At 36.2% G+C, this 21,948-nt stretch overlaps 1 protein-coding gene across 3 annotated transcripts in view; it reads right to left on the bottom strand.

The window, feature by feature from the left end:
- The window catches only part of LOC128982830 (uncharacterized), a 107,582-nt gene that overhangs the window by 42,828 nt on the left and 42,806 nt on the right, over positions 1 to 21,948 (bottom strand). For 2 of the 3 annotated variants that reach the window (XM_054401855.1, XM_054401857.1), the window contains exons 2-3: positions 9,961 to 10,670; positions 9,568 to 9,680 (exon numbers count right to left, since the gene is read on the bottom strand). In XM_054401855.1, the coding sequence (XP_054257830.1) occupies positions 9,568 to 9,680; positions 9,961 to 10,670 (823 nt within the window). The remainder of the gene's footprint in view (positions 1 to 9,567; positions 9,681 to 9,960; positions 10,671 to 21,948) is intronic. The other variant, XM_054401856.1, reaches the window with a different exon arrangement.

Genomic DNA, 21,948 nt, shown 5'->3' with positions numbered 1-21,948 from the left:
GAGTCCTATTTATCTGATTGTCAGCAGTGTGTCAAAGTCGCTGACAAATGTCCTACCTGGGAGCAGATTACTAGAGGTGTTCCTCAAGGATCTGTTCTTGGCCCACTACTGTTCTCAATTTACATCAATAACATCATAGAACACATCACTAACTCACACTACCATTTGTATGCTGACGACCTACAGATTTACTCCCACTTCAATGTAGACGAGATGGATATTGCTGTACGTCTCATGAACATTGACATTGAATCGATAACTCAGTGGGCCACAAATAACGGACTTAAACTCAACATTGACAAAACATAAGCAATGATTGTTGGCTACCCCAGACTAATGACTAAAATCAACTTACTCACTGCACCACGACTTAACTTTGACGGAAAGGATCTCACCTACTGCGACAAAGTGAAAAACTTAGGACTCACAATGAACAATCATTTTAATTGGTCTGACCAAGCCAACTCCACTTGTAACAGGGTCTTTGGAGCTATTCACACTATCAAACGTTTGTTAGACTAACTTCCACTGAACTTGAAAATTATGTTAGTAAAAACTCTCATCTTGACTCATTTCAACTACAGTAGAACTCCAATTATCCGAACTCCAATTAAGCGAATCGCCGATTATCCAAATCGCTTATTTCAACAATTTTAATAATGTAAAGCTACAGTAATAATAAGGTTTGGAAAATATCAAAGAATTGTTATTAAGAACAAGTTAAGAAGACTTAGTGCTAAGAGCATTGTATACCGTAAAAATGTTCTAAATTCATTTATTATTAATTAAAAATCATTTAGTATCGGAAATGAGGATTTTTCTTGGAAATTCCCGGAATTCCTGTAAAACTCCGATTATCAGAATTTTTGATTATCCGAATGGGGTCGGGTCCCAATTGATTCGGATAATTGGAGTTCTACTGTACTGTGATGTGGTGATCAATGACATGACTAATGAAGTTTCTAGTAGACTTCAGCGAGCGCAGAAATCCTGTATCAGATTCATGTTTGGCCTTAGGCGATATGACCATGTAACTCCCCATTTCAACCTGCTTTCATTGATGAAGTTAAATGAACTTCGGGAATTTCACACTCTCTGTCTTCTACACTCCATTATCAATAGTAAAATTCCCAATTATTAATAAGATAACTTCCATTTTATTTCTGACATCAGCACCCGTGCCACTCGTAGAGGCTCTCACCTTTTATCTACACCAATTCACCAGTCAACAGTTTTTAACAAATCATTCTTGGTATCTGCAATTTGAATGTGAAATTCTCTTCCTGACCATATCAAATTCATAGGAAACCGTGCGAGGTTTGGGGCAGAGATTAAATCTATTATATTGAGCAGCAGGCGTGAATGATTCTCTGGTGCTGGTGTGAGGGGTTGTTGGCGGCTTGTGTGAATGGGATTTTTTTTGGGATTACTAAACTTAATTTCTTCATGTTTTCTCATTAATGTATTACTTTAGATTATTTAAATTTACTTATATAAGTGAATAAGTTTTTATTTATTTATGTTTTAGAGGTTAAGTGGTAGAGAGGACTTGCAAGTCCTAACTTCGCCTCTTAAATAAAGACATTTTTCATTTCATTTCATTTCAATGCGCCTTAAATGTAAGTGTGCGGTCCAGTATGACACCAAGATATTTGGGTGTAGGACAATGCTGAAGACGGTCTCCCCGCCAACTCGCATTCAACTCACGGCCTGCTTCTCTATCGTTTAGGTGAAAGGCACAAACTTGGGTCTTAGAAGGGTTCGGCTTGAGATGATTTGCGTCATAGTACTGGGAAAGTTCATTTAGAGTCATAGTCAGCTTCTGTTCCACCTCTTCAAAACTCCTACCTTGTGCCGCCACCGCCGTATCATCGGCATAATATATACTGAAGTGTAGCGTTTGGCAACGGTTGGTCTTTAGTGTATATGTTATAAAGAGCTGGGGCTAAGACGCTACCCTGAGGCAATCCATTTCTTTGGTTCCTCCATCTACTTTTCTTGCCTTGAAGGGACACGAAAAACCACCTGTTATGAAGAAAAGTGCTTATCATTGAAGTCAGCTGATAGTCTTTGGTAATGCTGTACACTTTTCCCAAGAGTCTTCGATGGTTTACGGTATCGTAGGCAGCTGTTAAGTCTACTAAAGCGACACCCGTGATCTGTTTTCTCTCAAACCCATCCTCAATGTGCTGGGTCAGGTTTAAAACTTGGCCACAACAAGACTTGCCTGATCGAAAGCCTGCCTGTTGTGGAATGATCTTTTGTTCCAGAAAATCGCTGATTCGATTGAGTATCAGACGTTCTAACATTTTATATGTGTGGCATAAGAGAGAAACAGGCCAAAAGTTCTTAGGAACGTTTGGATCTTTCCCGGGTTTTAGCAGTTCAGCCACACGATCTTTTCTCCATGCCTTTGGTATTTGGTATGCATTTGGCTTACACACATGTTCACGAGGCTCAACAACCATTGAATGGCATTTTTACCTAGGTTCTTTAGTTGTTCGACTCTGATCTTGTCAATACCTGGAGCTCTATTAGTCTTTAAGCTGGTAATGACTGCAGTTAGCTCGGTCATGGTGAATGGTTCTTTCAGGAAGTGATTCTCACTTGGCACATCACGTACAACAGGCTCCCGGTATTTCCTTCCATAGGTTTTGCCATTTAAAAGAAGGTTGGTAGCGACTTGATCGGCAGTAACTGTTGTAAAGTTGTCTTTTGGTTTTGTCGCATCTCCATTTATATTCTTGAGGAACTTCCAGGCCCGTCTGCTGTTCACCTGCATATCTAAAATCTCCACAAGATCTCACCACTTAGTTTTGCGATTTTCGGCAATGACTGACATAAGCTCTTCACCTGCTAGAAGTGTGTCCTCAGCAAAGGGATCATTGTCAAAGAGATCTTGATATCGTTCTAGCAGTAGCTTTGCCTCTTCAGAGAGTCCTGCAATGTAATGGGTTTGACCGCCTCTAGGTATAATTTTTCTCGAAACCTGCTGGACAAGCTTGACGAAGGAGTCATACATATCAGGTTGTGGAGGGATATTGGCGATTTCTCTGTCAATGATCTCCCTAAAACCCGTCCAGTTGGCCTTTTTGAAATTAAACCTGCGCCTTAGAGGAACAACTTCAGGTTTAACAACAGCACTAACGGTGCATACTATAGGTCTGTGTTGAGTTCGGGGAATTGGATCACCTACAGACTTTTCACACTGTGAGGCAATCCTGCTGCTCACAAAGATGTTGTCAGGGTTATAACCTCTCTTCCATCTACCACTGTTAAAGGAGCAAGGGAGCTTAGGATCATGTATGAGCTGCAGGTCATTTCCCTCAGCCCAGGTTTCAAGTTTTGTCCCATTTTCACTTGTCTCTCTTTATATCCCCAAGCAATGCTCTGACAATTAAAATCCCCCAAGACAAAATTAATGTCATCATAGCATAGATTATCGGGCTCTGTAAATACATACTGAGATTCGGGAGGCTTATACAAAGAGGTGACACTGTACTGTGGTGTCCTGACTGTTAGTATCTAAGTATTGTTCCTCTCAGTCAGCGAAGCTGAGGTGATGTCAATGTATGGCCTGGCAAAAAACAGTGCTACCATATTGATCATGGGGTCTCTCTAGAATCAGTCTCATCCCCTCTATGTTGGGTCTAGGTTTTAAAATGCCCCAGTGTGTTTCTTGCACAAGGAGGAAGTCGCATTCGTACGTCTTGCACATATCAGACAGTAATATTTCTTTGTCTCTCGATTGCTGTACTGTATTTGAAAACGATTGCTTCAGCCGTTTAACACTTTAAGTGCCGTTGACATGTTTGAACATGAAAATTGCATTTATTTCAATGTTAAGCAATGGCGGGAATTCCCGTCATCAGCACCCAACGTGTTAAGAGGAGTTTGTGTATTACAAAATGCATAAGATTAGACGTATAAAAGCTTCGCTCGCTCCGCTCAAAAATAAAAGGAATGGCAATGGAGTTGCTTTTTTATTTGATGTATTTTATAGCGGTAAGTTTAATAGTATAAAAGTTATAAAGTGTTAAAACCCGGCTAATTATTTTAAAACACCTGGTATTATTAGTAAAATAATACAAGTTACAAACTATTAATTAATAATATTAGTGTTTCATAACTAAACTATTGTTGTTAATAAAACTACCTGAATTTTACAAGTAAAAAATTACATATTATTAGTCAGCTGACTCGAAACCAATGTTTATAACAAACAAACAAAAAATACTATGTTTATTTATAAAAAATTTAATTTGAGGGGAACAAGTTTCAGTATAAATAATTAAATATCCAAATACAAAAGAATAAATAAGTGTGTAGGAAGCTGGAGTTGGATCTTGGCATCAGTCATCATAATTTAACAGAGCAAGCATTAAAGTTCTGGTAATCATTATCGTAAACAGTTTTTAACCCTTTGCGATCGGAATGAATATTTGCCGTCATTCCTCAGCGGTCGCGCGGCCAGCTCTACTGGCCACCGCCATTAGCGCACGGAAGTCGGATTTATTTCCACAGCAGTTGTCCTTTGTGATCGGGCGGTCAGCGGCGCTGGCCAACATGAAATCCAACGAACACTCGGGCGTCCAGGACTGGCCAACAACATTGTTTTCGTTTGTAATATTCCAAACTGTGTTATGATGCCTGTATAGTGCTGCAACCTAGTGAGGAATTAATAAACTAACCGATCAGCAGGTTTGCAACATTATATCGCAAAATTTGTGGTGGCGACAACAAAAATAAACACCTGTTGTTTTGGCAAAAGTGCTGTTATAACAACCGTTGTTTTGGTTCAGTTTTACGATTGAGTTTTTGGTTATTTCCTCGACAGATTTATGTTTATTTGTAGTTTTAATCTAGTTTAAAGTTTTAATGTAAATATAAGTTGATTTAAAGAACATTTGTACATATACTACGTAAACGCGCTACACTTTTATAATAGTTAGGTCTACAATACAACTGTTTTATCTCTTATAAACATTTAGAAGTGCGAATTGGGTTATGTTTGTTATTATTCCAAGCCTATATTTAAGTAAGTAATTATGGACGACCGTTTAAGATCAGATGAATTGAGAGATCTATTGTTTGCCGACGAAGAAGATGCTGACGATCCCGATATTTATTATGGATCAGACCACGAAAGTGACGTTAATTCAACTGATTTAGCTGCAGAGTATGAGGACTTGGTTTTTGAAGAAGTTGATGATGGATATGAAGCTCAAGAAAATTTTGAAGAGGACTATGGAAGTGATGGGAGTTCAAGTAGCCTATGTGGAATTTAATGGACATTTAAGCACGGGAGCAGTACACGGAAGTGGAAATAATGATGGCATGGAAGTTGAGGAGAACAATGGTGAAGGTGCCCAAGGGACAGATAATGAAGAAGGTATGGGTGTGTCGGGACAGTGGAAGGTATGGTCTGAAGGGGATAATAATTTTAATAAGTTTTTGTGGAAACATGATAGTGGTTATAAGCCACCAAATAACCAAACGCCAACAACACCATTGGACTTTTTCCAGCTTTTTTTCACAAATGATTTAATGTTAGAGATAGTGAAAGAAACAAACCGGTATGCTGCAGAAAAGATACAGAAGAATACACCACTCCAGAAGAAATCCATCTAGCTTTCGTGGAAAGACCTTACACTGGAAGAGTTGAAAGCTTTTTTTGGACTCATAATTAACATGGGGATGAATGAGAAACCAGAGATAGGTGACTACTTTTCAAACAATTGGGTTGACTACCAACCATTCTTCAAAGATGTGTTCAGTAAGGAAAGATTTTTACAAATCTTCTGGAATCTTCATGTCTCCCCACCTCCATCTGGCAGCGTAGCTGGGACATTAACTCGATCAGGAAAGGTAAGAAATGTTGCTGCATACCTTGATAAGAAATTTAGAGAGTATTTTATCCCACAGCATTAAGTAAGTGTAGACGAAAGTATGATTGGGTTCAAAGTAGGATTGGTGAGTCGGTGGCTCAGTCGGTAGCGTCGCGGACTTCGGGCCCAAGGCAGTAGTGTCGTGGGTTCGGATCCTGGTCACTGCCACTAACTTTTATCAGTACAGTTCACCTTTGTACTGTACCGGCTCACCCCTTGCTTTGCTGGATACGTTCCACGCACAGATCTGTAGTCTATGTGGACGGGCAAATGCAAGGTTAAAAGAGGCCGCCAACCTCTTTAAAAAAAAAAGGAAGGATCCTATTTAAATCCTACAACAAGGACAAACCCATTAAATGGCGAATCAAGGTTTTCGTCTTGTCAGATTCGACTACGGGCTATATTTGTGCCATTGAACCATATTTTGGTAAAACAACCACAGACCAGACTTGATTAGGCCTGATTTAGGAGCTACACGTCGAGTTGTTTTACACCTAGTGGACAAACTTAAGCAAACACTGGGAGATGTTGAAGGGCTTCACGTCTTCACTGACAGATTTTACTCCAATCTTGATTTGGCAGAGGCACTATTAGCATGGAAAGCCCATACAACCGGCACTATCGTGCTACACAGAAAAGGATTGCCGGAAGAAGTGAGACCAGCTAGGCCTAAAAAGGACAAAGCGAAAAAACAAACAAACAAGAACCTGCCTAAACCTAAGTTGAAATTAAAAACTGGGGAAACAAAAATCTACAGAAAAAATGATGAAGTGTCTCTTCTGTTGTGGAAAGACAAAAACTTGGTGGCTATTTTAAGTACACTGTTCGGTGATAACTCTACCCAAACGGTTAGGCGCTACAAAAAAGGGGGAGTAGGGGAGTTAGTAAAAAAAACCTACTGCAGTTTGTGAATATAATAAACATATGGGTGGTGTGGACATCGCTGACCAGTACATTTCCTCGTACTCATTTATAAGGAAATCCCTGAAATGGTGGAGGAAAATGTCCTTTTGGCTTTTGGAAACAGCAATTGTAAATTCCTTCATTCTATACAATACCAATCAAGAAAGGAAAAATGTAGTTCGCCAAAGACGTTACAGAAAAATGTTGATTAAAGAACTGGTCGGAGAAGTAAGAAATGTCCGAAAACGAGGAAGACCATCATCTTTAGTCGAGGACGAGCGACTTAATGGAAAACTTCATCTGCCCTATCCGCTTGAGGGAGGTAAAACAAAGGACTGTGCGGTGTGTAGCGATAGAAGACCAGGAAAAGAAAGAAAAAGGTCAAAGTTTTTTTGTAAAACTTGTTCTAACAATCCCGGACTTCACATGGGTGAATGTTTCGAAAAATATCATTCAGTGAAAAAAATCCAAGACGATTAAAGAGAACTTTTAACTCATTGTTTGTATGAGTAGCCTATATACGTTCATTTTACACTTTTAGTAAATACGTAATATCAAAGAATTTTCATTTTCAAACAAATGTATGTATATATTCAATATCTCTTCTGTTTTTTTACTTAATAAATCAGTTGTCAGTATAACATTACGATTGTTTTATTACAATTTATATCCCCTATGCTAACATTGCAGGTTTTCAGTAAAAACAATTCCGAGCTGCTGGGAGGGAGCCGCCATGATGAATGCCGAGGGGGCGTGTACTAGGACTTGGCCAGTACAGCTGGCCGCCTGACCGTTGGAACCAAGTCAGTACGGATTGAATTCCGACTGGCTGCAGACTGCGTTGTGGCCACTCCTGCTGGCCTTCCGATCGCAAAGGGTTAATAGCTGTAGATTTTTTATGTTTCAATTTTTTAATGATGCTTTTGTTGAAACTAAACCTCTTTTTTGCAAGAGTAATTCTTAAACTATACAGTATATTAAAATGTATAAGCGTTTTTGTGAAAAACTTTGAACTTATCATCGGACAAAAATTAAATATATGAAATTAATTACCGTAGCTTATGTAGTTAAGTAGGCATATCTCATTAATAAGTTTTAGCTCAATGCTAAATGCTTACTTAATGTATTATATTTTGAAAATTGTTGTGAATCTTTAAGCAAAATTCATGCGTCCTCAAAAAATTTTAATAAGGAGAAAAAAAAACTCTAGAATTTTATCTATTTGCTTTAGAAAAAAGTAAACATAACCTTCGAATACCTGTATGCCTGTAATTTCAATAAACCAAACTAACCAAACTACCAATAACCAAACTACCAGTTAAATTAGTTAAGATTATGAAACTTAATCAAGATTAAGATTATTAGGATTAAGGTATTTAGATTAAGATTGAGGTTAAGATTATGAGTGAATAGACTTGTAGAATTTTTAAACCCAACAGAGCCAGCAGGAATGCCACCACACTTACTGTCATTAAATAAGGAACTCCAATAATACTAATGTGAAACTCAAATCCACCCAAGCTGTGCAAGGAACCAGACTGACAATTTAAAAAATGACACCAAATTTGATCCAAGCAACAACCATCAGTGGTAAGTTCAAAGGAGAAATAGTCTTAATCCCAAGAATACCGATGATCTCGTCCGAATTACCCTTTGAATTCAAGCGACTACAACTTCCTTTGTGTATTGCTTTCGCAATCACCTTGAATAAGGCACAAGGGCAATCCCTGACTATCGCCAGTTTAAATTTATAAAATGCAGGCTTTTCATATGGATAGCTGTACTGTTATACAGGGTATCCATAAAAAACGTTTCAGGACTTTGGGAAATGAATCCCCATACTAAAAGGAAGAAAAAAGTTTATGGGAAGGTATGTCCGAAAATGCATATTAACCCAGATATCCCCCATTTTGTTTTTTATACAAAAATATTTTTATCTGTGAAGTTTTTTATCCGATGATTATGAAATTTGGCAAAAATGTTAACATACACAAGACCTATAATAGAAAAAATTATAAAGTTGTTCCGATTGTAAATTTCAAAATGGCGGCCGTTTGAATTTTTATAACTTACATAACTCAAAAACGGCTAATTCTATGAAAAAATGTCGAGAACACTTTTTTTTAGCATTTTTAATTTCCTATCAAACAATACCAAGATCAAAAAGATCGGACAAAGATAACTGAAATATAACGTTTTTTGTGTAAAAATAAGGCAAAAAATAAAAATAGGGCAAAAAAGAAAAAAACGAAATGGCGGATATCTGGGTTAATATGCATTTTCGGACATACCTTCCCATACACTTTTTTCTTCCTTTTAGTATGGGGATTCATTTCCCAAAGTCCTGAAACGTTTTTTATGGACACCCTGTATATTTTTCTATTTGCATTCATCAACCACCATATGTTATTTCAATTAATTATTTTTCCTGATGTTTAACTATTGTGATTATGAAAACATTGTTCAAAATACAAGAAAACTTTCACAACACTATGCTGGTAATAATTATTCAAATACTAATTATCAATTATTAAATCAAATATTTTAGATGTACGTTGCATGCTCACGTGTTGGTACTCCATATATTTATACACCTAATGAAAAAACAAAACAACATTGTTTATCCAATGGCATTAAAGTAAAATAAATATTCTACTTTTGTTTTTGGTATAAATCTTTTATTATTTATCGTAAACAACAAATTACTATTTGTTGCTAGTTAAATACAGTAAATGAACACGTGTAAAACTGTAATAAATTATTTAGGCCTACTTACTGGTAATGGATACTGTGTCCTGGTACTTAGTAGATTCTCCGCAAACAATTTAACTTTGGTCAATAAAGTGTCTTCTTTCAGCTTAGTCGCCTCATGAACTTCTCGTACAAGCTCTGAAAAAGAAAAATGTAGAAAAATAAATAACATTGATGATGGGACATTTAGATTTTTTATTGTTTAGTCCAACACTCTTCCAATTTGGTCATAAATTGTTTTTTATTTGACCAATCAATTTTCTCAACTAGGCTAATCAGATTTTAAACTAAAGTGATAATTTCAAGTGTTAAGGACCTATGGGAATAGACATTTTTTTATACTTAATAAAGTCATTCAGTGAAAAACTGTTTACAGAATGGCTTATGTAAGGCTAAACAGTATGGAAAGTGTACCAACCTGATATGAAGCCAGGTTCACAAGACGATTGCACTGTGGCAAGAGAAGCAATTTCGATTTTCAAATCTTGAAGTTCTGATTGTGTCTCTTTGAGTTCTTTAGAGAGCCTTTTATTTTCTAGAACTAATGTTTCTATCTGAGCTGTCAGTTCACTATCTCCATAACCTGATGCTGATGATTCTTGTTCTGAAAGAGAATCTACCTCTGATTCACTATTATTTGCCAAACCAGGATCACTAAACCTGCGCTGCTGATCAGACTCTACATCTTGCAGATTTCCAGGAGGTAGACTTGTATACTCATCTACCGTCTGAAAAGTGTCTTTACTTTGGTCTTGTTTACCATGAGGTTTTCTTACAAAATTATTTCTCGGAGAATGTTTTTGATCATTGTACGGGACTTTATGAGGAAATTGATGAGGATGGAATACCGGATATCCAAGAGGTACAGGAATGGAGTCTGGATATGTATAACCTAGTGACATAGGATATGCACATACAGCTGGGTCAGATACTGCAGTAAACAAACGTTGACCTTGAAGATAGCTTGAAAAAACCTCATTCATTCTTTCTCGGTCATGTTCTTCTTTATTGCAACAATCCCTTGTGTGTTTTTGGCGACGGGTATTGTCTACTTTATAACTAGAATTGCTTTTACTGTTACCATTCATCTCTTGTAGTTTTCTGGTATTAATCTTCTTTACTCTCCTTCTGAAACAAATTAAATTTATTAAATAAATCAAAGTTGGGTTTTCTCCCATAAGATTAACATGGGCGAATCGAAATATTTAATTGGAAACTTTGTCCCCACTAATTTGAGAGAACGGCTGGGTGTAGAAACTTGGTAGAGGTGTCCAAAGAAAGGTCTTGGTCTGTAGATGAGTTATCAAAAGAAAACCTTAGCAAAATCCCTTAGGACTCTGCCCCAGAAGCCTTTAAAGATCCCTCCACAGAGTTGTTTACATTTTGGCCATGTGAATTATACTTTTTAATGAAACAGCTGTTCATTTTTAAATTGTATTTCAAACAACACATATTTATTGGGAGTTACTGAATTCTAATTTGCAATGTTATTTTCTGATTTTAAAATTGATTTTCTTCTTTATCATGTCATGTTTTGCAATATAACGTTCCATTACGAAATCAGTGGAAAATCCTTTTATCACAGCAATTCTTAAATTATTTCTTATTGAACATATCTATTGTACGGGTTGGTGTCTGCCTTTTTCACAACTTTTGCCTACATCTTATCATATTATTCTACATCAAATATTTATGTAGAAATATCTGCTCTTATCGTGTCTAATAAAATCCAAACATAGAAACCTTGCCTAAAATGGTACCCATCTTGACAAATTATTTGCACCTGCCTATATTACGGACTTTGGCGCATTGGGTTGGTAACATTATTGAAAATAACACGACATTTTGGCTGTAAAATATGGTAAAGACAATACACTATTTAAGCAGATACTGTCATGACAGAAAGGTCATATTCCTTTTAAACTAGGTCACATAATCCTTTATAAGATACGCTGATTAACAATATGTAAACGTCAATATATACGTAACGGCCATTTTACAGCATTTTTGCTTTTTGGAAATGTCCCATTGCTATGTCATTTGCATTATTTGTTGCCAATGAAGCCGCCAATACCATATGAAATACATTAGGTAGAGATATTATATTGACAACTTTATGTTATTGATAAGGCTAAAACAACTAACTGACTGTCAAGGAATTCCAGCTTTAACAGTAACCCCACAATCAATTTCTCAAAACTATGCTAGAGGGTTCATTTATTGTCACAGAAGTACGATATGAACTGATGCGAAGTGATGAAGGAAAAATCAAACTTACACTGTAACGGACATACCTCCCTTTGAAGTTAGAGTATGTCTTCCCAAAATAATTTATTTTCAAATAAAGTGTTTAACAACAAAAGATCCACCAAAACGATTTTAATACTACAGTATTTAAAGGTTCTTCCAAAGGAAAAGATGCCATATAACATACTAATAATAACTCCGATGACGTACAGTATAGGAAATATTTTAATCATTGAATGATCAACCAAATTTGGCAACTAACGCAATTATAACATGAACTAGCTTCAATGGTAACTATTATATTCAACATGAAGGATTGGCGATGGGCTCACCTTTATCTTGTATACTAGCGGTAATTTTCCTAAACAATTTTGAGAACATGCACATAAACACAGAAAAGAATAAATACAGAGAAAAAATAATATTTTTCTACAGATATGTTGATGACATAATAGTCCTATTCAACGGAAACTCAAGACAGATAGCTCTATTTAATAACTATATTAATGGCATTCATCCTAAACTAAAATTTACAGCAGAATTGGAGCAAGCTAATGTGTTGAATTTCCTTGATATCACCCTGAAAAAAGAAAATAGTAAATTCTCATTCAACATTTACAGGAAACCTACAACTACAGATACCGGTACCACCATACATGCAACTTCCCATCACCCGTTTTCATACAAAATGGCAGCTTATAATAGTTTTGTGAACCGTTTATTAAATGTACCATTAAGTCCAGAAGATTTTAAAGAAGAGAAAAATACACTGAAGCATATAGCAATTTCAAATGGTTACAATCCTAATATAATTGACGATTTAATCGGGAAACATTTAAGAAAGAGGACTGAACCAAAACCAACTAATCAACGGTTTAAAAATTCAGATTATGTCCCAGTCGAATATGGTAGCAGATTCCCTCTAACTCTTAAAAATGAATTAAAAAAGCATGGGAAAATTGCAGCTTTTAGAACCAGCAATAAATTGGAAAACATAGTTAATCCAAAGGAAAAACAAAGCATTAATAACAAATCTGGAATTTATCAAGTAACATGCAATGATTGCAGCAAAATGTATATAGGTCAAACTGGGCGATCTTTTGAAAAAAGATTTAAGGAACATATCCCCCGAACCAGGGAGACACAAATATCCAGTTTTGCCGAGCATCTTGTTAATGAAAATCACAGTTATTCAAATGTCAGTACAAATCTAACAGCTTTACATATCTGTAGGAAAGGACGAACTATGACAACTTTGGAAAATTATGAAATATATAAAGCAACAAAAATTCGCCCTAATGATTTATTAAATGATAAAAGCTTGTTCCAGTCTAATATATTATTTGAAACATTAATAGGATTAGACAGAGACAGAAAGGAATGATAAAGGAAGCCGGGGGTACAAAGTACAACTACTAGGACAAGATAACCTCCAGTTGAGACTCGACATTGAAAATGCATGCATTGCTTCACTTTTGTCTCTCGTTTTTAATTAGTAGGCCTACTGTAAATAAATAGTTTTTCGTGTTTAAATGTTTTGTAACTGTGTTTTTAAAACTGTGACGTGACATCATGAGTCAAAAAACTTCAAGTTTGTATATGGATCTGATGATGGTATAACAAATACCGAAACGCGTAATCCTGTTGGATATTTAAGGACCACTAAAGGCAGTTTGCAGGTATTGTAACCTTCTTATTTTGATTTAACGCAATTAATATAATTATTGTTTTAACACTTATTACTCTTTAAACAATACTAAATGCTCAAAATATGTATATTTCACCCAAATCATCGCAGTTAGATGAATTAACGTAAGCCTTGAAAGTAACCGTCGATTTCGATGGGTTTCACCTAGTAGGATTATATTACTTGTGACCACAACATTTGCGGAGAGATTGGGGAAAGAAATTAACAGCTAATATAATAATTTGTTGGTAGCAGAAAAGACCATGGTATTAGGTTTAAGACTAGTACATCAATGATGGAAAATACATTGTCATGGGGTTTTCAGGTTTTAGTACAATTTTGAGAGCCATTGTGACACTGTTATAAATCGGAAGTATATTATTTATTTTATATTACAACTCAAGATATTTAGTTCATATTATAAAGTCAAGAAGTGGACATTTGGTTTTAAACATGTAGCCTACATAATAGAATAGCAAGAGGAAGCGCTGGGTAGAGACAATTAAGACGACCCTTGTACTTTGCCCTACGCTTCTAGGAAAGGCCTAGAAACGATCGGAGCGGCAGTTGAGTTCGAGACACAGGTACGCATAGACTCGCGTTTCTGCCTGTAGTTATAACCCGTGATTTGTAGAGTTTTAAATTAACTGCTAAAGTAATATTCTGGTTATGTTTTTAAGTAACATTTTATTAACTGGGGACGAGAAAGTACGTATTCACGCGAGTTACGGTGAAAAGTATAGTACTGTAAACTTAATTGAGTGATTAATCAAATTATTTCGTGGGCTAGGCCTGGATCGGGTTTTCGTGTTGAGACAAAGTGCTCCATTTCATGTTTCTTCGTGATGGTTTTATGTTGCAACATCGTGAGCACATATTTTATGGATGATTTTATGTAAGTTTTCTACAATCTGTTACCATGGCAAAACAACTCATCGGCAAGGTTAGTGAGTTTAATGAGGATTTAGAAAGTTTTGAAAACTATGTGGAGAGACTTGAACATTTCTTTACTATTAATACCATTGAGGATAAAACCAAGGTTTCATTCTTTGTGTCTGTTACGGGGCTATCCTTGTACTCAACCTTAAAGGATTTACTGCATCCTAAATTAGTAAAAGATGAGAAATATGAAGATATCAAATTTTTAAGGAAATATTTCACCCCTAAATGTAACATAACCTATGAAAGGTTTATCTTCAACAGACGTATTCAAAGGGAAGTGAAGTGTCGTCACCCTGACGTACCTTCGTTGACACTGTGCTATCCTTATACACTGTAACTAAGTCACTACGTCACCCTGACGTCTTACACTACGGGAATCGGGAAGTTAATAAGCACTACGGTTTAACACTGTAAAACTGCTAACGACCGAACGGGCCGGAGTTACTCAGGATGGAAGCTGGCTATAACTGAGGTGTAGAGGTGTCGGTTAACATGGACTCATGGGTTGGGGAAGTGGCGTGACTCGATCGTCCAATAGCATTCGTTTATACAAATATTATTAACTGGTAGTGGGAAATACAAACGGTTACAGTTCAACGTACATATTTAAATATTGCCAACATAGCCTTGTAAATTATTAAATAGTAAAAACTGTTATATTACTTATATAAATATATTACATTCCTCCCCTTTAAATCTGACCATAAAATGTGACCAATAATTATTTTTCAATTTCAGTATCAGTAAACAGATAGAATATAAACGCTGACAAACAAATACATAAATAAAACAACCTAACAACACACAAACACAACAACCGTTATATGACAACAAAACAAACTAATTATAAATCTATTCTCTCGACTGGTTTCCTAGCTCTCATGGGATAACGTCTCTGTGGTGTAGTGGAGGTACGGTGTTGTACAGGTGTACGGTGTACAGCTGGTGGTGAGTTGCGATCAGCTGTTTGTGGAACCATAGAGCGCCGCGGAGTGATGGGAGAGAGGGACGAGCGCGTACTATGTCCCGGAAGCTCGCGCGTCATAGGACTGACGTCACGCTCAGCTGGTGTACTCTGAACAGCTGGGCGCGCGATGACTGTAGTTGCCGTGGGCCTGTTGTCTGCATCTAATGTCAACACTGGGCCACTGTCGATAGCTATCAGCTGATCAATGTGTCTTTTCCACGTAACCCCCAAACTTAACTTAACTATATACATAGTTGGACTTATCTGTCTAACCACACATCCTTCAATCCACTTATCCTTAGATCTATAATCTCTAATCAATACATTTTGGTTTTCAAACAGATATCGAGTCTTACTACCCCTAGCATACATCTTTTGAGCTTGTTGTTGTCTATTTACAGTCTCAGACAAATTAGGTCTGAGTAGGTCTAATCGGGTTCTCAAAGGTCTATTAAACATTAACATAGCAGGTGTCTCATTAGTGGTCATAAATAAATAAATAAAATAAATAAAAACTTCTTTATTAGCCAGCGTTTCTCTGATACATGTCAGTTTTTTCAGAACAACTTTTGTCATTAGCCTATTGCACTTACAACTAAACATTCATATCTTTTAAAAACTTTTTAATCTTAATCTTAAAGATATTGTTGGATGCAACGGTTTTTAGGCTCTCGGGTAGTTCGTTGTACAATGTGAGTCCGAAATATGAGAAACTTTTCTTTCCCAATTCCAAGGTGACCCTTGGAAAGTGAAGCCTCCCACCATGACGTGTCCTACGTTGTATGACCTCATCCCGGACAGAAAGCCTCTCGCAAAGATAGTCGGGCTCACGGAGAGTCAGTACCCTGTGAGTCATGCAGCACGTCAAAAACCTGCACATGGCTTCCATGGGCAACATCCCGGCTGCTTCACGGAAAGGGGAAACATGATCAAATTTTTTAAGGCAGAATACAAATCTGATTGCTGAGCTTCGAATTCGCTGTATTCTGCACATGTCTTCCTTAGTGATACTATTGCCATATGCAGGGAAGCAGTAGTAGACTACTGACAATATCAGTGACTGCATGAGTTGAAGCTTTGCAGCCTCAGGCAGCATACCTCTGAACCTGTATAGACCTCTTAGTCTTCCTATTGCTCGTTGGGAGACATGCGTGATGTGATCTTTAAAATTTAAATTTCTGTCAATAATGACGCCAAGAGTTTTGGCTTTGTCACAGACTGCCAGACTCCTGCCATCAAGATTTATGCTCAAGCCATTATCTCTCAGTGTCTGTACTAGGTTCACAGGGACAGTATGAAGTACAGTGCACTTGTCTGGATTTAGCCTAAGCCCATTAATGCTAGACCATTTGGAGATGTTCTCCAGATCAGTGTTGATCTTGTCGATGGCCTCACTCATGTAACCAGGCTCATAAGACAAGTGCAACTGGGAATCATCTGCATACAAGTGTGCAGTACAATGTTTTACACAGCTGGGAAAGTCAGCTGTGTAAAGCGTGTAAAGTACAGGCCCCAAACAGCTACCTTGAGGAACGCCCCGTTTTTTGACGAGGGGATACGATGTTTCACTACCCAATCTGGTAACCTGCATTCGGTCGATAAGGTAAGAGCGAATCCAGGTAGTGATTCTATCACTAAAACCCATATATTTCATTTCTGCAATCAGCATACTATGGTCCATAGAATCAAATGCTTTGGAGTAATCAAGCATGACAAGTGAGCTATGTTTCCCTTTGTCCTTGGCATCAATCATGTCACAGAATAAATTGGTCAAAGCTGTACATGTGCTGTGGTTTTTTCTAAAACCTGACTGTAGTTTAGGTAGCAGCCTATTGTCATTCATAAATTGGGATATCTGGTCAATCACTATTTTCTCTAATATTTTAGATATTGCTGGAAGTATTGATATTGGTCTAAGATCTTCTACCTTAGTTGGTGCAGCTGTTTTTGGCAATGGCCTGACAATACTTTGCTTCCATGCATTCGGGAATACTCCACTGATGAGTGACTAATTTACAAGATGTGTGATTGCTTCAATAGCAAACGGACTCACAGCTTTTAACATGTCTATTGATATCTCATCACTGCCTACAGCTTTAGACTTTATTTGATTCATCACTAGTTTTACAGTTGCTTCGGTGACAGCACTAAATCGACATTCGTTTCTTGTTTCATCTTGTTTATTAGTCATATAAAATTTAATAATTTCTTCATCAGCCTTGATACCAGACCCCATTTTTGTAAAATATTCATTAATGTCATTAGCTTCAAAACCGTCAATAGTTTCTATACAATTGTTCTTATAAACTTCGCAATTCTTTATACATTTCCAGAAATCTTTGCTGTTGTTTGTTGTCGACAGTTTGTTGGTAAAAAACCTTTTTTTCGCATGCCAGACCATTGAATTCAATCTGTTTCTTATTTCCTTATACTTATGCCAATCAGGATCACTTCTTGACTTCCAATATCTATTCCTTAATTTATTTTTTTCCCTCGTGAGTTTCTTAATTATATCATTTCTCCCCGGAGCTACTTTCTTGGTTACCCTTTTACACACTATAGGTCATGTGCACAGAATTGCGATAGTCAAAAAGGATTCTACTTAAGGCTACAGAAGTATTTACATTTTCCCTAAATGCACATTTTAACTTTGACTTAGCATACTTAACCGAGTTCTCGGCCTGTCCGTTACTTTGAGCATGGTACGGAGCCGATGTTGTGTGCTTGATACCGTTATGTTTCAAGAATGAGGCAAACTCCATTTAACTAAATGGAGGACCGTTGTCACTATGGATTGACTCTGGCAAACCAAACCGTGCAAACAAATCACGAAGGTGATTTATAGTGTGATTGGCTGAAGTCGAACTAGTTTCGAAAACTTCCAGCCACTTTGAATGTGCGTCAACTACTATCAGATACAACTTTCCCTTGAATGGGCCTAAGTGATCTACATGTAACCACAGACAAGGGAAACAAAGCAGACAGCCAACGGTCGTTCTCCAATAGCTCACCAGAGTGCAGGCGCGTGTCGTCTGCCACGCTCCGCTATTGACTGCTCTCTACGTTACCGACCTTCGCGACGCAAAGGAAGTGACTTACCGTACGCACGCGCTTCGCCAACACTCGCGTGGCTTTACGTATCAAGATCACGTGTATTCACCTACCGCGGCGGCTCCCTTCGTTGACGGATTTGTAACGATTTATTGTAGTGTTAATATTTAGTAGTATTTTTAGTTTTATAGTAAATTTTTATATTGTAATTTAATATGTAAATTAGTAGTATTTTTATTTTTAACATGTCCGGTAATTTGTGCGCCTACGCAAAATGTACAAACAGCAGAGCCAAAGTGAGGGGGCTAAGAATGTTCTCCATCCCTCATCACAACACAGACATTTGGGTCCGGAACTCTGGTAAGTAAATTTTTATAATCGTTATTACTTACATTGTAATTATAAAATTTGTAACATTTTAAATTTACACAAGAGTTGCTTAGATTAAAAGTATATTCTAAACTATTTCTAAGAGACGCTTAGAGATGTTTAAATGTGTATGTGCAGCAAACCTGCAGACTAAGCAGACTGTGGCTGGTATGTTTACGAAAAGTTTACAGCTGGTATAAATATACTATAAAAATGTTCCCTAAAAATTGTTAGATTTACTTCCTATCTAAATAACATTAATGTTAGTGAGCATTTAGGTTTGCTACTACGGGGAATATATTGAGGTGTGTTTTAGATTAATAAAAAAATGGCCAAATTGTATTTATTATCCATAAGAATAACATGAAAATTTTAAATTTAAATATTTTTATTATCTCCGTAACTGAACATGTCTCCGTTGTGCATAGAACAATGCTTCAATATTCTAAATGATTTAGTGTGGTTTTGAGATAAATTAATTATGACATTTTGTGAATTCAGGGTAGAAAATGGGAAAATCTACTTGTACTCCATAAACCCCCCCATAAACCCCCGTCCCCATGGTCTGATTATGCTGGTTTGCCAAATCGTTCGAATAAACGTAGTTTTACACGTTTGTACCAAATTCCATCAAAATCGGAAGGATAATAGAAAACGAAGGAGGATCAACAGTAAAAAACCCCATTGTAAAGATTTCCATTTCATAAGATTTCCAACCATATGCGTCACTATTGAGCTTTTCTTTTGTTTGTTTTAGTGGTTTGCATACTAGAAAACAGGGAACTGTTTTACTGTGTTTACTTCAAACAGGAAAAAATACAAGTTTTGTATTTTTTGTACACATGCTGACTTTCTATGTTTTTTTTTTTTAATGTTAAAGACACCACGTTCTACAATAATTGGCTAAAACCTTATCTAATTAATCAATCGATGCATAATTTTGATCGATACGATTGCCACAATTGAAATTTAGTACTGTTTACAACAGCTGATTTCTACTCCCTAGAGACTAAAAATGATTATTGCTCTCCCTGTTTTTTATTAAGAAACTAATTAGTTTCTGTAATATAGCGAAAAGTAATGTTACTATTACTTGATTGTATTTCCACTTCATTATTTCGTTAAAAATAGCATATTTATTTCTTATTTATATAACATTAGATTCTTAAGTTTGCTACTACGGGGAGGGTAGTAAAGAGTGTGATTTAAGTAAATTGTTTACAGCTGAGTAAAAAAATAATTAGGCTATAGCTCAGTCAATAAAGGTTGTGTTTCGGAACTTTTAGTGAGAATACGTTTTTTTTTCATGGATGCTTGTTAATGACTGTACATAAGAAACATTATCTGAAAATACTCATCCCATCTACATTGTTGAATTTGCCAACTTTTAATTCACTAAAGGAAAATTTCTCTAAACTTCGTTGCTTTCTGTAGCCAAGACAAGAGAGACAAAGTGAAACCTCCCTAACGCAGGCTCAGGGCGAAACAATAAGACCATAAACCGACCTAACGGTATCTACAGCTGGCACTGTATTGTCACCCCATTCCTGACAGCCGGGCGAGGCTACTGTCGTAGACTAAGGAAACTAAACGAAAGACTTTTATTTCCTTAGTCTATGATACTGTACAGAAAAGAAAAAAATATTCTCGCTATCTTGCTATTCATCTAGTGTGTATTTGGAAGCAGTTTTTCGATGTTTAAAACACAAATTGTGCTTCAAATCAGAAGTCGGTAAAGATCAAAGAGTGTTCGTTAAAACCTTTGAATTTATAATTATAATGAAATGGAACCTAAATTTATCGCATTTTATGTACATTTCGGTAATAGATCTTACTTCTATATGATAAACAGATAAATTAGTTTTTTACGAACACATGACAATTTTTCCAATACTACAATGCTAATACTGCTTTTACGCCCTTTAAACCCTTTACTTAAATCAAGTCATACTAAATAAGCTGTTAACATTTTTAACTGTTAAAAGTTTCTAAATAAATTCAGTTAAAAAGGTTAATAAGATGAACATTTTGATTTTCTGTTTATATTCTGTTGATATTTCGTCATCAACGTGGAAACCCATAAGGCCTATGTTAATTTATTTAAAAACTATCTGTTTGCCCATTCTACGTACGGAAATCTTGTAGTAGAACAGGAGTTGGTTTGCATATTTAGTGTGCTTTTTTCCAGATATGCTGCAAAAACTACTACTGTATAGGAATGCATATAAACCTTCGCAAATACAATATCTGACAGTTTCAAAGCCAAAACGAATGCTTCGCAAATAAATGTCACCCGATCGTGTTAGTCCATATTTTATATCTAATGATAAAAGGACTTGCTTTATAGATATATGAGGCATAGCCCTAAGGTAGGCCTGTAATTGAAAGTTACCTTTCACAGTGCTACCTCACAACTGCACACTTTGTTCGGGTTGAAATTTTCATTAACAAAGGTGATCTTGTCTTTTTCACGAAACACTGAGAATTGACGACATTAATGCGTTACCAACAGACATACACGCACAAATACAGAATTGAATTAAGGGATTTGCTACGCTTTAATCAAAGCAAAGTAGTCTACAAACAAAATAATTATTTGAAAGTTTTGGTATTGTCATCAAATTTTATGATAATCGATTTTTCAAACTGTAAAATTTGTGTAAATCCTTTGGCAAATATATAAATAAGTAAATAAATACACAGTCTAAAAAACATTTATACGTTAACAACGCCAAGCTTTAAAAAATCATGTTGGTTTGCTAAAAAAATCTTTCACTAATGTTTAATCATTATAATAGGATAAACTAACATTTTGGAGTCCAGACAGAAAACGCAAAAATTATACAGTAAGACATCAATTAAATTTAACAAGAAATAAGGTGCAGCACTAACGATAACGATAGTTGTAAATAGTGATGTGTTTGTACGTAAAAATGATTCTTACTGCTACCACCGGTTCTAAGGAAAAGTAGCAGTACCATAAACCAACGTTTACATTTTTATGAAAAGAACTATAGTACTTAAGAACAATTCAAACTGTCCATGTAATCAACCTGTATTATTTGTGTTAATCCGTTGGCAAATATATAAATAAATAAATACACAGGCCACAAAACATGTAACATGTACGTTAACAGGGTTGG

This window comes from Macrosteles quadrilineatus, unplaced genomic scaffold (genome assembly GCF_028750875.1).
Source record: "Macrosteles quadrilineatus isolate MER2022 unplaced genomic scaffold, UCM_ALF_1.0 Scaffold_1__1_contigs__length_201487025, whole genome shotgun sequence".
Lineage (NCBI taxonomy): Eukaryota > Metazoa > Arthropoda > Insecta > Hemiptera > Cicadellidae > Macrosteles > Macrosteles quadrilineatus.
This window is presented reverse-complemented; position numbering and strand designations above follow the sequence as displayed.